At 36.8% G+C, this 17,072-nt stretch overlaps 1 protein-coding gene across 1 annotated transcript; it reads left to right on the top strand.

Annotated features, from left to right (window-relative positions):
- Positions 1-2,712: 2,712 nt before the first annotated feature.
- LOC148272209 (L-dopachrome tautomerase yellow-f2-like) lies at positions 2,713-15,907 on the top strand. The gene is made up of 11 exons (XM_088240356.1): positions 2,713-2,842; positions 5,540-5,720; positions 6,335-6,415; positions 7,060-7,191; positions 10,323-10,517; positions 11,378-11,491; positions 11,595-11,771; positions 12,843-13,021; positions 14,497-14,680; positions 14,994-15,099; positions 15,808-15,907. The coding sequence occupies exons 2-11, from the start codon at positions 5,546-5,548 to the stop codon at positions 15,848-15,850; spliced, it is 1,386 nt and encodes a 461-aa protein (XP_088096482.1). The 5' UTR covers positions 2,713-2,842; positions 5,540-5,545; the 3' UTR covers positions 15,851-15,907.
- The last annotated feature ends 1,165 nt before the right edge of the window (positions 15,908-17,072 follow it).

Raw genomic sequence — 17,072 nt, 5'->3', positions numbered from 1 at the left:
CTTAAATTCTTTCGTCTGTTGATGTTTGTGAAGTTAAAGTCTGTTGAGTAAAGTTACCGACCATTTATTCTGATTATCTTTCTTAAAAACACAACGAAATCTTTTCAGTTTTAGAGTGCGGAAAACGGAAAACGGTACGTCGATTTTGTCAATTTTAGTTGGGCATGATCAGTCCGACGTGCACATATACATCATTTATACACTGTGTTTCAGGGCCAGACCGCAAACTTTAGGGCAATCATTTCTGATGGTGAACGTGGAAAAAATTCAAATATTTTTTGTATATAAATATATAGTTGGATAATTTATATAGCGCCATTTTTGTGAAAATCACCTCAAGGGCGCTGTACAATTAATAAATATCCCAGTACGTCTTGCAGCTACAGAGCGCATGGACGGTTGGGATTCTAGTTCCTTGTTTTTAATTAAGATCAATAAAAAAATATAACAGATAGGAGCTAGATTACAGGACGTCTTGCAGCTACAGAGCGCATAGACAGTTAGAAATTTAGCCTCCATTTACACATTTTAAAAATTGACAAATAAATTTAGTGTATTAATGATACTAAAAAAAAATAAAAATAATATGAATAATAAAAAGGAGTAAGATTACAACACGTCTTGCAGCTACTAAGCGCATAGACGATTGGAATTCTAGACCCCATTTATAAAATTTAGGTATTTTTAAGTTGGTATATGAAAGGTAGATAACCAATCATCGTGCAGCTACAAAGCGCATGGACGAGTGGAATTCTAGCAAAGTTAGAATGATATCAATAAATTTATAAAAAATAGAGCATAGTAGTAAGTTTGTCAAGTGTTCATGCCAAGAACTAAGCAATAAAAAACTAAATAAATAAAGCACTGTATCAACTCCATGGTTAACAAAGGGAGATAGATGTCCGAAGAGAATAAATATATATACTTATATACATATATAACATTTATAAATGTTAAACTACTGGGTGTTCATTTAGATTCAGATCTTTCTCTTCATTCTCAGGTCAATAAAACGGTAAGTGCCGGTTTCTTCCATCTCCGACAGATCAAATCCGTGTGGAGAAATATTCCTATAGATGCAACTAAAGCTCTTGTGAATGCTTATGTCGTTTCGCGTCTACATCACTGTAATGGAATATACGCAAATCTCACAAAATATCCAACTAATAAGCTTCAATCTGTTTTCAATGCAGCGGCGAGGCTTATTACGGGAGTACAAAAATATTCTCTCATCTCACAACATCTTCGAGATTTGCGCTGGTTAAAAAGCCCAGAGAGAATAAAATACAAGCTGTGCTGGACAGTATTCAAATCCCTTCATGAAATGGCTCCAAAATACCTATCGGACCTTTGTATTAGGGAAAATACATGTCAAAGAAAATCTACTCTTATGTCGGCATTTGCTTCAGGAAGAGGAAAACTTGTCGAAATCCGGCGCTCCCCAAACACTAGATTTGGAGATCGCGCTTTTGCCGCCGCCGGCCCCTCTGCCTGGAACCGATTGCCTTCAAACTTACGAATCATCGACAGTCCCAGTCAGTTCAGATCCCAACTGAAATCCCACTTCTTGAGACTATCATACCCTCAATTTTAAATCTGGACATATAATATATCACCAATATTTTGAGTTTGTCCAAATTTTTGTAGAAAAGGACTGGATTCAACTCCCTGGAAAGCTGTTTATATTAACATATTACAACAGAGATGGATAACATTTAAGAGAAGGTAATATAGAAGTCTAGGCATCTACAGGGCTTATGACCTGTCGTTTAAGTGGCCACTTTACAAACTGTGTTACATTCACCATTCTGCCCATATTTGAACATCCATATTCCTTCAATTCTTTCATCTGTTGATGTTTGTGAAGTTAAAGAGCGGAAACCTTTATTTATGCGGGTGAGAATTATCTAATTGAATTATTTCACCTACAAACTAGACTAGGCAACGCCTGAAAATGGTATTTTTTCAATTTCTATACTTCTTCATGGACCAGGTGGATTTATCAACAATTTCTTTTCTTAAATGTTCTTCATCTCTGCTGTAATATGTTAATATAAACAGCTCCCCAGGGAGTTGAATCCAGTACTTGTCTACAAAAATTTGGACAAACTCAAAATATTGTTGATAAATCCACCTGGTCCATGAAGAAGTATAGAAATTGAAAAAATAACATTTTCAGGCGTTGCCTAGTCTAGTATGTAGGTGAAAAAATTCAATTAGATGAATCTCACCCGCATAAATGAAGGTTTCAGCTTTTTAACTTCACAAACATCAACAGATGAAAGAATTGAAGGAATAAAGATGTTCAAATATGGGCAGAATGGTGAATGTTACACAGTGGGTAAAGTGACCACTTAAACCAACCAGACAGGTCATAAGCCCTGTAGATGCTTAGACTTCTATATTACCTTCTGTTAAATGTTCTTCATCTCTGTTGTAATATGTTAATAATATATCACTTTAGTTTAGTTAGAATGTAAGTATACAACTGTAAAGCGCCCTTGAGGTGATTTTTTACAAAAATGGCGCTATAATCAGCCAAATATTATTATTATATTATATAACGCGTTAAATAAACTGTGAGATATTTTGCCTGTTTTGAAGAAAATTGATGCGATGCGATAGTTCGCCTACACGAAATTTAACCCCGAAAAATTGGTTACCTTCTACGATCTTTCGTTAAGGCGATCGCTCGTTTGGTTTACTCGCTATCGCCCCTGCATATAAATGTTTATTACATTGGTTTATCTTTATTTTTATACAAACTTTAAAGTCTGCATACAAAAATGATGCTTAGTTCAAGTTTAATAGTTGCTTCTGAAGGTTGTTCCAGAAGCGATCGGTATGTGAAATAAGTTCATAATTTGTATATTAAAAAAATAACCGGTTAGATTTTCAACAATGTTTTGAGTATAACCAAATGTTTGCGGGCACATGATAAAGGTTTCAGCTCCTTTACTGCGTTAGTTGTTAGTCTCTCTAACGGTTTCACTCGTACAAAAAAACGCAATGTTTTTTTTTCGTATAACGCGATTTAATTGAATTTAACTCTTCTACTTTCACTGCCCCTTTCATTGTGAGTTTGGCAAATTATATGGACTCTGTTGGATATTGTCATTCATTCTCATGACAATATTCCACACACGAATGGTAACAAAATTGTGTTTAGCCTATGTCCAATATAGTTATTTTTTAAAATTGTATTATAATTTTACAATGATTACCAAATGCAAGAATCGAAGAAATATGGACGCTTTAACATAGACAGAATGGTGAATGTTACACGGTGTGTAAAGCGGCCACTTAAACCAGCCCAATGTCAGGTCATAAGTCCTGTAAATTCCTTGATTTACATATTGCATTCTCTAAAAATTTTTCTATCTCTGTTTATTTATTTATTAACGGACATTGTCCATTCATACAATTTATAGGGTTTAAATATTACAATAAAAGAAGAATAAAAACATAAAAATAAAAATAAAAATTGACAAATATAAGGAACATCGAGACAAGATCTGGACTATTTATTTAGTGCTCGTTTAAATCGCTGTAAACTTGAACCAAAAATTTTTTTTTCAATATATTTATCTTAATAACTTCCTAGGGGGTTGAATCCAGTCCTTGTCTACAAAAATTTGGACAAACTCGAAATAGCGTTCTTGTAATTATTTTACATTTTGGTAGTACTTCCATTTACAACTCAATAATATAATGTGTAACAATTAACAATATTTGTCTCGTAATCTTAAATCAAGATTACAAAATGTCAGAGTTCAAAGTTACACCTAATATTTTTAATTTTTATGCCGCGATAATTATTATACGAATATAATGTTTACTGAAGTAAACAAGTTAGTCGGCCTCGTGGTGTAATGGTCAACGCGTTTGCCTACCATGCAAGAGGTTTCGGGCCCGATTCCCGACACGGTTGATGATTCACAGCTTTTAAATAAAAAAAATTGAGGTAAATCTTTTTTCGATAACGTTGGAAAAATTTATTACCTGGCTCATTTAAGAAAATCAAATTGTGGGTTAATATAAACAAACAAATATTATTGTAACATATTACAACAGAGATGAAGAACATTTAGGAGAAGGTTATATAGAAGTCTAGGCATCTACAAGGCTTATGACCTCTCAATGGCTGGTTTAAGTGGCCACTTTACACACTGTGTAACATTCACCATTCTGCCTATATTTAAACATCCACCAGCATAAATAAAGGTTTCAGCTCTTTAACTTCACAAACATCAACAGATGAAAGAATTGAAGGAATATAATCTTCTCCTAACCTTCTCTTAAATGTTCTTCATCTCTGTTGTAATATGTTAATATAACCAGCTCCCCGGGGAGTTAAATCCAGTTCTTGTCTACAAAAATTTGGACAAACTCAAAATATTGTTGAAATATTATTGTGATAATAATAATATATATTCTCATGTTAAAAAAAATAATTATGTAAATATGACAAAAAATAAGTATTTATTCCATCTGCCAGTCTGTATCACTAACTATGCAAAACACTTTTTCCTCTATCGTTCTTGCTTTAGAGCAAGAACGATAGAGGAAAAACAAGAACGATAGTTAGCTATAATGCTTTTTTTATCTCTTGATGTATATAACACGCCCCTAATTTATTTTAAAATAATTTAAGACTTATTATTTCTGGCTGCGATACGCTGCCACTTGCTATTTAATGATGCTCACGCTTACACACACACGAACACTTACTCTCATACACACAAATACACCCTTTTGTTGTACCACAATTTAATATGTATGATTATTATTTAGTAACTTCGCTGGTCTGTCTTTAAGCCGTATATTTTTTTTATATTATTGTATCATAGTTGACTGTTTGTTTCTGTGAAATATATAAATAAATATTTCGAAATACGAATATAAAGAGATAATTATTTTTCCGTTTGGATATAAAATTTTAACAGACGAAATTCATCCTGATTTAGCGTTGATACCACGATAATAAGGCTCGAATTCCTGTGCGCGAGTATAAGGGACACGACGCAATGAATTTATTCTGGATAGGTATAAAAAAATGTCGGCCTCGTGATGTATCATGATGGTCAGCACGTTTGCCTGTCATGCGAGAGATCTCGGTCTCGGGTTCGATTCCCGATATGGTTGATATGAAATATTTATTTTAAGCGGTGTTTTAACACTAGAATATTTTATAGTGCCTGGACTGGCACCTGAAGCGTAAGATGGATCATCTCACCTTCATGTAACAAAAATGATCGAAATACGCCGCGATTGGTTTACTAATGCAGTGCCCTATGCACCATTAGGAGTGGAAATGAATGAAAAAAATATAGAGAGATAATTATTATTCCGTTCGAATATAAAATTTCAACACACGAAAATGACCCTGATTTAGCGTTGATACCTCGAAATAAGACACAAGTTCCTGTGCGCAAGTATAAGGTACAGACGTAATCAATCAATTTTGGAGTATTCATATTATAGATAGTATTAAAAATGTGTAAAAAACACTGGTTAAAATGTGTAAATTCCTTTCCAGAAAGTAATGCATAAAATGTTACTGAGCACTCTGCTGTTTGGTCTCCTGGTGACTTCATGCCGGGCTCGTCACAGGGACGATGACCACCAACATGCGAAGCGTAAGGCTGATGAAATCGGCGTCGACAAACTTGAAGAGGTGTTTGCCTGGAAGCAGATCGCTTACAACTTTGAAAAGCCGGGTAACTTAAAAATATCATTTATTATACGAGGGTCTGCACAGGGGTAGGTACACGAGGGTGCAAGACTTTTTATATCTCTGTTACGCGTATTTATTTAAATGATAACGTTCTATTAACGTATTACAACAGAGATGAAGAACATTTTATTTAAGGTAATATAGAAGTGGCAGTGACAGGGCTTATGACCTGTCATCGGCTGGTTTAAGTGGCCACTTTACCCACTGTGTAGCATTCACCATACGGAATTATTCAACTCTAGGATTTTTTCAATGTTTTAACTTCAAAATATAATGTCTTTTACTTGAGGTAACACGATGTTACAGCGCCCCATGCAAATGAATTGTTTAGCATAGCCTTTTAAGAGTTAATAATTCATTATAATAAGATTCTTAGACCTGTATTCTTAATCCAACTGGACACACAGAAAAAGAACCAGAATCCTAGACGAGTGCTTTGGACTCGATGGCTACTCTCAGGAAGTCGCGAATCCAGGTGGGCGCATAGCAACGCCAAATCCGCGAACCAGTAAAAGAAGCTAAATTTGAGCGTCCATCTGCTAGCTGGCGAGTACTGCAATCTTCTTACCTTCATTTAACAGATTGTTATAATTTCAGGAACTTCGAATCGGTACTCGAGTGCTCCCGGTAACTCATCTGCATCTGGCTTAGTATTCCCTGAAGAAGACGCAGCTCCAGGTAAGAAAACAGAAATCTATATCTAAAATGAATAAATGAAAGTTTGTCCTTTATCGACTCCGTAACTAACTATTGGACCAATTTACATGCGATTTTTTTGCAAAATAATCTAATTTACATGAATTAGGTTTGTAAATAATAATATCTTCATTATGTTAATTAGAAAAAAAGATAGGAGCGAATATGTGTTTTTCATCGAACTTCCAGGGATTCGACTAAAATGCATATTCCAAAAAATTCGAAGAATGAATTTTTTTGTACATTAAAAAAAAGCTTGCATTTTTACAAACAACAATTATTTTTAATGGATACTAAATTGAATAATTTCTGTCTGTGTCAACTTATTGCTCGTCCCAACTTAACACAGGACTTTAAGTCCCATGGAGTTGGGACTTATGTCTCAAATAATGTGCAGTAAATAACCTGAATAAATAAATAAATAAATTCTGAAGGCAAAGTTACTCCTCGAAGTTAGTCACATTATTGAATCAAATGTCTCACCACTCTCACCAGTCGCAATGGGATTCCCCATTCGTGTTCCCAACTTACTTTTAGTATCTGTTACTTTAAGTAAGTTGATTTTAAAAACCACTTGACTCCTACGTTATTCGCATATTTCTTCATAATGTCTTATTTGTTTTCAGATCAGCCAGCCCAAGCGAACGACGCTGAGAACTCCAGCGATCCGAGTTTCTATACCAAGTACAATAATGTTCCCATGGGAGTTGACATCTGGGAAGACAGAGTGTTCATAACGGTCCCGAGACGGAGAGAGGGTTTGTATTCATTTAATAGTGTTTCTGTTTTACGCGAAGAATACAAGTGATCAACAAATTGAAATGCGTTGATATTGACACTTTGATGTTTAGCGTTTGACCACGTGACAAAAATAAATTAATCTTTCCGATGCCCGTGCGTGAGTCCGCGGTCCATTATTATTTTACAAATTCAATTTCATTCATTATAATTGTATGGTCAGTTTAGTGCCTTTCAGGCATTGAGCACTGATGAAAGCGGGGTTTAGAGTTTAGTGGACTGTATGAAGATTGTTACTCACTTTTAACGTTCTTCCGATTGTTTCTTATATGAAGCACTTCACTATTTCTGCAGCACGGATACCGGTATCGTGTAGATGACGATGAACTGTATAATTTAGCTGTTTATATAAATAACACTGTACTTCACTTTGTACGAAATATGCTGACGCAGGATATGATAAAGATTTATCAGAGAGGCAACTTTTTACATGTGACTTGCTCACAGGACGGTAGAAGTACAAGTTTTTGAAATAGGAAGGATTTGGGTAGGAACGAAATATTCACAGTCTTACATGAGTTGCCAGTATATGACATGTAAATGCAGTACGTGAATAAAACAGAACAATTAAGGCGTTAAATTGGGACAACATATCAGGCCAGGAACCCTTGAAAAAGCACAATTCTCTCCAATAGCAAAAGTATTTGCCCCTCAAATATACTCTTAGATTCACGGATTTGAAAGATGTCCATCTCCAAAGTCATAATGTTCAGGTGCCTGACTGCTCGTTAAATCCGCATAACCAGATACAGGTTGATTCTGGAAGCCGGAAGGTCACACAGCCCGTGCTGTTGCTTTTAGAGATATCTATCTTCCAAAATAGGTGAGTTTTCGATATAACCTCTTATCAGCCTGACAAATGGGTCAGTAAGAAACCATACCTTCTTAGTTACAAAATATTGTCATGTTCCCAGCATACCCAACGGAAATGCAGTGTTTATTACTTCAGCAACTATTAAACTGATGCGTGTACGAGGTTTGTTCAGAAAATAAAGGGGATCTTTCAATTTCGCGGGTTTGGAGAGTCCGATTGTCAATATTGTTTAATATGTTGGTATACATGCCCCTGAAGTACGCTAAAATTTTCAGCTGAATTCGTTCATTGCTTTGTCTGTGGCAGCCGCTAAGGTTAGTCCTGCTTTTATGAGCTCGGCGATATTTGTTTGTTCAAAAAAATGGATCAAAGAATTTGTGTAAAAAATAAAATGAAGTGTAACGAAGTATGTGAAATTCTAACAGAGGCCTATGGTTAGTCTGCTATGAGTAAAATAAGAATTTACGAGTGGTCAGCGTTTCCAAGATGGCCGTTAAGACGTTGAAGATGACGAACGGCCCGGATGCCCCAGCACATCAACAACCGATGAAAACGTGGAAAAAGTTAATAAAATGGTTATGAACGATCGCCGAATCACAATTAGAGAAGTCGCTGATGATGTTGGTATATCAATCGGCTCATGCCATGAAATTTTTTCGAATGTTTTGGGTATGAAACGCGTGGCAACAAAATTTGTTCCAAAATTGTTGAATTTTGAACAAAAACAGCGGCGAATGGAAGTCGCTCAGGTGTCACTAAATGAAGTCAACGACGATGCAGAATTACTGAAACGTGTTATAACAGGTGACAAAAGGTGGGTTTACGGATATGACGTCTAAACTAAGGCTCCATCGTCCCAGGGGAGGCATTCTGGATCGCCAAGCCGAAAATCGCCGAGCACGCCGAACACGTCTAACCTTAGCGGTTGCCAGAGACAAAGTAAAAAATTAATACAACTAAAAATTTGAGCATACTTCAGGGGCATGTATACCAACATAATAAATATTTAAAAAATACAATTGGACTCTCCGAACCCGTGAAATTGAAAAATTCCCGTTATTTTCTGAGCACAATTAGATCTAATGAACTGTGTTTTAAACGTAGAAAATATTACCGTTCATCCAGATGACTTTTGAACTCACTAACTGAGAGTGCAACAATCACATTTTTGGGAAGGCCATTCCATTGCTCCACAATTCGGTTTGTCAGGAGGTTTTTCCTATGATTGGGGGAGAAGAGGGGCCCCTGAGATGGTGGCTATTATTCATAGTAAAGTTATTCATCCTTGTGTGTGCAATACTGAGGAGACCATACAGAGGAGGCATATTCAAGGAGACTGCAAATATAAGCGAAGTTCAATATATTTTTACTACAAATGTCATTAAAAACTTGATAACTGCGGATAATCAAACCTAAGTTTCTGTATGCTCGATTCACTATATTATCGATGTGGTTTTCATACGTAAGTTTTTTATCTAGTATCACACTAAGATCGCGAACAATTTCAACTCGTTGTATAACTTAACCAAACTTGGTTACTACCAAGTCACCACTTATAAAATGTTGATATGAAATAGGTTTGGAACTACGTGAAAAATAAATAAGTAAACATTTGAAGACTCACATTTATGATTATTTTTCAGAGTTATCTGTTAGTCGGTAAAGATCATCATTATGGCATTCGCTAGTATCTTTGAAATTCCGATGTATTTTTTCATCGTCTGCATACATTAAGAAATTATGGATAACTGCATATATATCATAAAGGTACGCATTATAGAGTAACAGACCTGAGTGATACCCTTGAGGAGCTCCTGATGTGATATCTATAAAGTTGGATCTAAAACCTCCGAGTATAACAGCTTAGCTTCTGTTGCTTACGTATGATGAAATCCATCTAAATACGTCACCTCGTATTCCAAGGTTTTAGAATATTATTCTTTGTCAATAAAATAATGATTGATGCCGATGGGCATGTTTCTGTTTTAGACAAGTAATGCAAGTGGTCGACAAATATACAAATTGAAACTCGACTTGCGTCGACTTCACTTTGATGTTTAGCGTTTGGCCAGGTGACAATGATAAACTAATCTTTCCAATGCCCATACGCGAGTTTACAATCGCGGTCCACTTCCATTGTGATTGGAGAAGTTGCTTAAGGACTTTTAATCTACATCCGTAAAAATCTGCTGGTTCCTAAATCGGTGTTATGCTCTTGGACTAACCGACACAATCAACCGTGAATATCTAAGAATTTTATACAATATTCATTTTCAGGTGTTCCCGCAACATTGAACTATGTGAGTTTGTCCAAAGATCGTTCTCGCAGCAAAAGTCCAGCCCTCCGTCCTTACCCAAGCCTAGAGGCGAACCGCCTCAGCGGTACCAACCCGCTCGTCAGCGTCTACAGGACCAGGGTAGACTCCTGCGACCGGCTGTGGCTTGTGGACATCGGAGTCATGGAAATACCTGGTGAGTGTTCCACGAGAAATCGTCAGACAATGAGGAAGTTCGGTGCTACGAAAAATCTAATACAATTTTTTTTACGCAGTAAAAAAATTTATTGTAAATAATTATTAAGGCTAATTTTAAAAAATATGTATGAATAGGATTTAATAAAAACGAAAAGCTTTTCTACGTCAAGGGTTTATGTTACCACGTGTTTGTAGTATCAAAAGCAAACTGTTCGTCAGAACAAGCTAATTCAACCATGTCAAACGATGTTGTAGAATGCGTGCAAGTGAGCTGTTCGTACAATAAACCTCAGTTAAACTCATGTTTTATTTTTCTTCTTGTCTGTTATGTTTCACCGTACTGATTTATTTTGAGTCAGCCCGTAGTATAGTGGTCAGCACGTTTGCCTACTATGCAAGAAGTCTCGGGTTCGATTCCCGACATGGTTGATGAAATATTTATTTAAGAGGGGTTTTTATACTAAAAAAATTTACAGTCTCTGGACTGGTACCTGAAGCGTAAGACTGATCATATTACCTTCACGTAACAAAAATGATCAAGATACGCTGCGATTAGTGAACCAATGCAGTGCCCTATGCACCATTAGGTGTGGAAAGGGAATGACGATGACGTGTTTTGATCACTTTCCAACCAGAACTCCTGACGTCGCGGACGGTGTAATTTCAAAGTTTCGGTGGGGATTTTTGAAATGTCAAAAGTCGTAGCGATGATAAAACCACAGGTACAGAAAAATATGATATTATTTTTTGGCTTATTTTGATAGTCTGTTAAAAATTGGATTCTCTTTAATCGCTGAACTTTCTCATAAGGTTCAGAAAAGGTTAGAAGACAAATTAACCCGCGTTTTTTTATTATAGGTAATTTCCGTACCATCCAAAAGCCAGCTTTGGTCATTTACGATCTCAAAACAGATACTCTCCTACAAAGGTACGAACTACAGCCAGATGACTTGGTTGACGGAACTGCTACAGGTAATATTATATAACAATAGTAAACTTAAGTACTGGGGTACCACAAGGAAATGTCTAGAACTCCACTAAAATTATTTTCGTTAAAAAAAAATTAATGTTCCAGGTTTTGCCAGTATCACAGTTGATGTGGATAAAAATGACTGTTCTGACGCATTTGCATACATTCCTGACTTGGCCACATACGGAGTAGTCGTTTACAGCCTGAAGGAGAACAAGTCTTGGAGAGTCAGCCATAATTACTTTAACTTTGACCCGGAAGAAGGCGATTTCAACTTGAATGGTAAATTTATTTATTTATCACCCTTCAAGGACACATGGGTGAAGCCAGCTTGGGCTCAGGCTCTTCTCTTGGATACATGGAACAGATCAACATCCGAGCGATGTTGTTCAGTAAAGGGCTTTCAAAAGGCATAACCGTCGGCAGGTTGGTCCTGCATGTTGGAATGTGAAAAAATCTATGCTGACGCTGTCTTGGGTAAATATTAGGAACATACAAACCAATGCTCATCATAATCTCAGGATTATTGGGCATACTGCGCAACAATGAATAAACATTTATAGTCAAATACACATTCTTTCTTTTTTCTAAACTGTTGTAGCCGAGCATACCCGAGAGAAACTCGGTAGGGTAGAACCAAGGATACTACCCACACTTTTTTTAACTTTTATTGGATTTCCATGTGGCCCCCAAATCATCGAGCCCTCTCAAGTCTACTCACTCGCCAAAGAGTTCTAAGGAGTTCCCAGTACACGGGTATTTTTGAAAACCCAAGCAATACGCAGAACGAATCTTAATATCTCCAGTTCTTTACCAATGATTGCCTCTTTGTGATCATGAAATGTCAGGGTGCTCACAAATCTAACGCCCAGATCCTCAACATTTGATGTTCATATCAGATTATGGTCATTCATTTTGTAGCGAAACAATAGAGTTTTTTGGGCAAAGGACGAGACCGAACGCTTGGAAACATTGAACCTAAGTATTTTTCGCCTTCCCCGTTCAAATTTAATATTTTATAAATATATTAGTTTGGAAAAGACGAAAATTATCCGAAGTTGTCACTTTTGAGAAAGTCTTAAATTACTTTTTTAATTTTATTTATGAAAATAGAAAACAATGGACCCATGTTAGAGCCTCGCGAGACACCCGAGAAAGTTTAGAAACATTCTGATACGAATATATCGTAGGAGACGCATTGGCTTATATTTCGAAAGTAGCTCGCCATTGATTTTAACATATCCAAGAAACTGACCTCATACAGCTCGTTATACCACTGACCCGCATTCTTCAGAATACGAATAAGATCGAAGGATAAGAAGTTATAATAAATGACACTATATTGCTGTGCAGGGCTCCGCTACTCGTGGAACGACGGCGTGTTCAGCATAGCGCTGGGCGCGCGGCAGCCGGACGGACAACGCACGGTGTACTTCCACGCCATGGCGAGCTGCCGGGAGAGAGCAGTCAGTTCTGCTGTACTGAAGAACAGGACCCTGGCCACAAGATTCTACCATGAAAACGACTTCAAAGTAACTAACTTTATATAAGAAACTAACGGACTCGACAGACGTTGTCCTGCCCGAACGTTGGCTTGCCTGTTATTACATGGGAAAAAGACTTTTCATTGATAAGCAGGTACCTAGGTATTTGTTCGTGATTAAATTTCAAAACTAAAGATTGTTGATATTCAATTATTGAATTTAAGTAGGTACCTAGGTACTTGTTTAGGTTTGAATTCCAAAACAGAAAATGAATATTTTTTCAAATATTGTATTCTTTTTGCAAACGTCAAACTCCGGTCTTCTCACCAACAGAGGGGTGTACTTATGTAGGAATACGATTTTTTTAAATGTATTGATTTTAATATTATTTTAGTATTACCAAAAATCCAGTAAAAAGAAATTAATGGTTAGAAATTATAAGGAATTTAATTAAAGAATCTGATTGAGATCCACAAAAAACAAATGTTGTTTGTAAACATTCAAAAACGAACTTTTTTTATACACAAAAAACAACATATTTCATTTTTTTTGTAAATGCATTTTCCTCGAATGTAACTCTGGTAGATCGATGAGTGAAACATTTATGCTCCTTACTTGTTTTTTTACATATTGGATTGAAGATTTTAATATCTACGAACACGCACAGCGCAAAGATCTATATTTCTCTGAAAACCGCACGTAAATCGGTTGAGCCGTTTAGGAGCTCGGTGACATCACACGTACAGAGGAATTACATATATAAATATTTAACTTCATTTACAAGTTTAATACATAATTGTTAATTAGCAGGCTTCTCGCCACATCTTTGCTTCAGTTCATTTCTATTAAACAGACTAAAACACAAATCTTCAGAAATAGAGCTTTAAAGTTTTTTTTTTACGAAATGGGCACAAATAATGACCACAACTTCGTTTATAAAACCTCTTTTAAAATACTAATTTTAAGAAAAATTACAGTACGTTGTTCGTACATGTATTACTTATTTTCCGCATAGTCGTCTTCCCGTCCCATGCAGGTTGTAAATCGTGGCACAAGCTTTTTGATGCCTTCCTCATAGAACTCTCCCGCCATCTCCTTCGTCCAATTCGAGACCTCTTGATTCACTTCTTCATGGGTTAGAATTTCGCCCACCAATGTGAGTCTTCGGGAAGGTGAAAAGATGAAAATCTGAAGGCGCTAAGCCAGGGGAGTATGCAGGATGATTCAAAATGTTCTAACCAAATGAGTTCAAACACGCCTCGGTGGTGTTAGCCGTGTGCGGGCGGGCGTTGTCGCGCAACAAACACACTCCCTTTGTCAACATTCCCCTCCGTTTGTTTTGAATTGCCCTTTTGAGCTTTCGTAGGGTCTCACAGTATTGCGCTGCAGTAATCTTTTCCCCTCTGAGGCTCCCCCGAGAAAAAAGCTCCCTAGGAAGTTAATTCCGGTCCTTGTATACAAAAATTTAAACAAACTCAAAATATGAGTGTATTCACTTGCTTTATCTTTTGTTTTATTTACAGATTGTGGGCTACAAGGGCCCGGCAACACAGACCACCATGCACGCCGTTAGTGCGAAAGCGGGTGTCATGTTCGGAGCCCAGGTTGGGAGCAACGCGTTGTCCTGTTGGAACATGAAGAAACCCCTCTCTCCCAAGACTCTCGGAATTATAGCTAAAGATGCTGACAGATTTATGTATCCATCAGGTGATGATATGCGCTTTTGAAAATTGATTTAAATAAGTTTTCACCGATTTTTCGCGAAAACTAATGCCTTATCACACATTTTTTTATATGGACGGTCCTTGGACCGCTAGGGAGTTAATTATATATTACAACAGCGAATTTTTACAACGAGCGAGAAAAAAACATGTTGTGTTGTCTAATCTGATTCGGAGATTGCAGAAACATCGCAAGTGTGCGAGACGTATTCAGTGGTTAATTTATGCCCAGTACCTACTCGTGGAATTAAATTTATTAGAATATCTAATAAGTAAAATAAAATATTTTTTATTTTCAGATCTGAAGATTGACAATATGAACTATATCTGGATCATGACAAATAGACTACCCATCTTCATATACTCTAACCTCAACCCGGAGGACGTCAACTTCAGGCTCTATAGGTAATTATTTCAATTTAATCCAGTGCCATATAGTGGCAAAATATGATTATTTATAAAACGAATTTGACAAAACCATAATTATATTATACAGATTTCACTGACACAAACATGGTAAATTTAATGTAAATGTAAATTATTTCTTTATAGTGACAACATTTCTACACCTAGATGCTCTTATATATTAATAGGGCAGAATCTAGCCACATTATCTGTGCATCTAGGCGTTCGTTTTCAAAACTGACTACTGTCACATATAACTATATCAAAATGTAATTCGACTTCAAAATTTACTTTTTTTTCTTTCATATTTTCTATAGACTTTTATGAAAAAAAGTGCCAACCTCAGAACGGTAAAATAATAACACCGTCAGTTTGTCAGTTGTACGAACCGATGTACTTACATCTAAGCTTGATGGTGGAGGATCGGTAGTGTATCTCCGTAATCGCTTGAGAGAATTTGTCTTCAACTATGATGTCATTATAAAGCTATGTCACTTTAGTGCGTAGATATGTGTACCGAGACCTGTACATACCTAAAACTTAAAGATAGGAGATCGGTAGTGTATCTTCGCAATCGCTCGGGAGAATTTATCTTCAATTATACTGACATGGTGAAGGTATGACGTCCTTAGCTTCCCATAATACTGTGTGAAGGGCTAGCATAGTGATCCTAAATTTTAAAGTAATGCGTTCGTTTTTTTATTGCAGAGTAAAGGTGTCCGATGCCATCAAGGGAACAGTTTGTGACTAAATTATCAATATTTTTGTATTTTATTATTGTTTCAATTCAATAAAGCGATAAATATTTTTATTTTTTATTTTATCAACCATGGCAAATAAATAATTAGTTCTTCTTTGCAGTCTCAATCCTGGGGATTGGTTTGCAGCAAAGTCCCGCATCTCGTCCTCCATTGGTCTTTATCTTCTGCAGCCCTCCTCAGCTCGACATATGAGGCGCAGTTAAAGTCTTCGCACACTTGCTCCAAATATTCCCGTCGGGGGCGCCCTCTATAATTTGTCCCCTCAGCCACTCCCTCTATGATGTCGTGCAGGAGACCCTCATGGCGCATAATGTGGCCGATCCATCGGGCTCGCCTCTCTGAGATGGTTTTGATAGGGTGCCTCCTTTCTTCGATTCTGTTGAGAACCTCGTCATTAGTGATGTGGTCTCTCCAGAAAATTCCTAATATTTTTCTGTAGCACCACATCTCGAAGGCCTCTAGTCTTTTTTATCTCTTTCGGTAAGGCAAAGGCACCATGTCTCACAAACGTACATCAATATGCTCCATACATATGTCTCGGCAAGTTGCTTGCGGAGTTTTAGTTATTTCACTCAAAAATCTTTGATTTTTTGTTAAACGCGAGCCTCGCTCGGTGTATGCGGCAGTCGACTTCTCTTTTTGTCCTCTTATCCCTGGTGATCCTGCTTCCAAGGCACACAAACTCTTTCGCGTTTTTCAGAGTTGCTCCTGACATTACTATATTCATTCGTTGCTCATTACCTATTATCATTAGTATTAACGTGTAACGTCCACTATTTTGCCTATTTTTGAAAATCCATATTTCTGCAATTCTTCCATCGGTTGATTTTAGTCAGATTTAGTAAGTGAACAGATGGAAGAATTGCAGAAATACGAAAAAAAACTCCATGTACTTTTCTCAAACTGAACGGTTTGGGTAGGTAGGAAGAAATTGCCTTAAAGCAGTATGCCCGCCCTTATCTGTATAAACGATTTTTTAGGGCTCTGGCCCTCTGAAGTTTCGCGGTCTGCCGCGTTCCACTCCTAATTGTAAGCTTTAAAAAAAATCCGAACAAAAATTTTCCAAAAAGTCATTCTCCCGACAAAAAAAATGCGATAAAAACGTATTAACCAACGAAGCGATACGCACCAGATGCGGACAAGGGAAACGGCTGGGTAGGAGAGGGGTAGGGGTTTGTGGAGGGACTGCTTATCCGAGAAATTAAGGATTTA

Source organism: Micrasema longulum, unplaced genomic scaffold (genome assembly GCF_059751315.1).
Source record: "Micrasema longulum isolate JH-2025_06_02 unplaced genomic scaffold, ASM5975131v1 h1tg002437l, whole genome shotgun sequence".
NCBI lineage: Eukaryota > Metazoa > Arthropoda > Insecta > Trichoptera > Brachycentridae > Micrasema > Micrasema longulum.
The sequence above is the reverse complement of the archived record's forward strand: the minus strand, read 5'-3'. Positions and strand labels throughout refer to the sequence as shown.

Excerpts from the sequence above, each read along its gene's own strand:
- LOC148272209 (XM_088240356.1), top strand. The coding sequence starts at position 5,546 with ATGCATAAAATGTTACTGAGCACTCTGCTGTTTGGTCTCCTGGTGACT. Across the intron at positions 6,416-7,059 it reads TGAAGAAGACGCAGCTCCAG|ATCAGCCAGCCCAAGCGAAC; the intron begins GTAAGAAAACAG and ends ATTTGTTTTCAG. Across the intron at positions 10,518-11,377 it reads CGGAGTCATGGAAATACCTG|GTAATTTCCGTACCATCCAA; the intron begins GTGAGTGTTCCA and ends TTTTTATTATAG.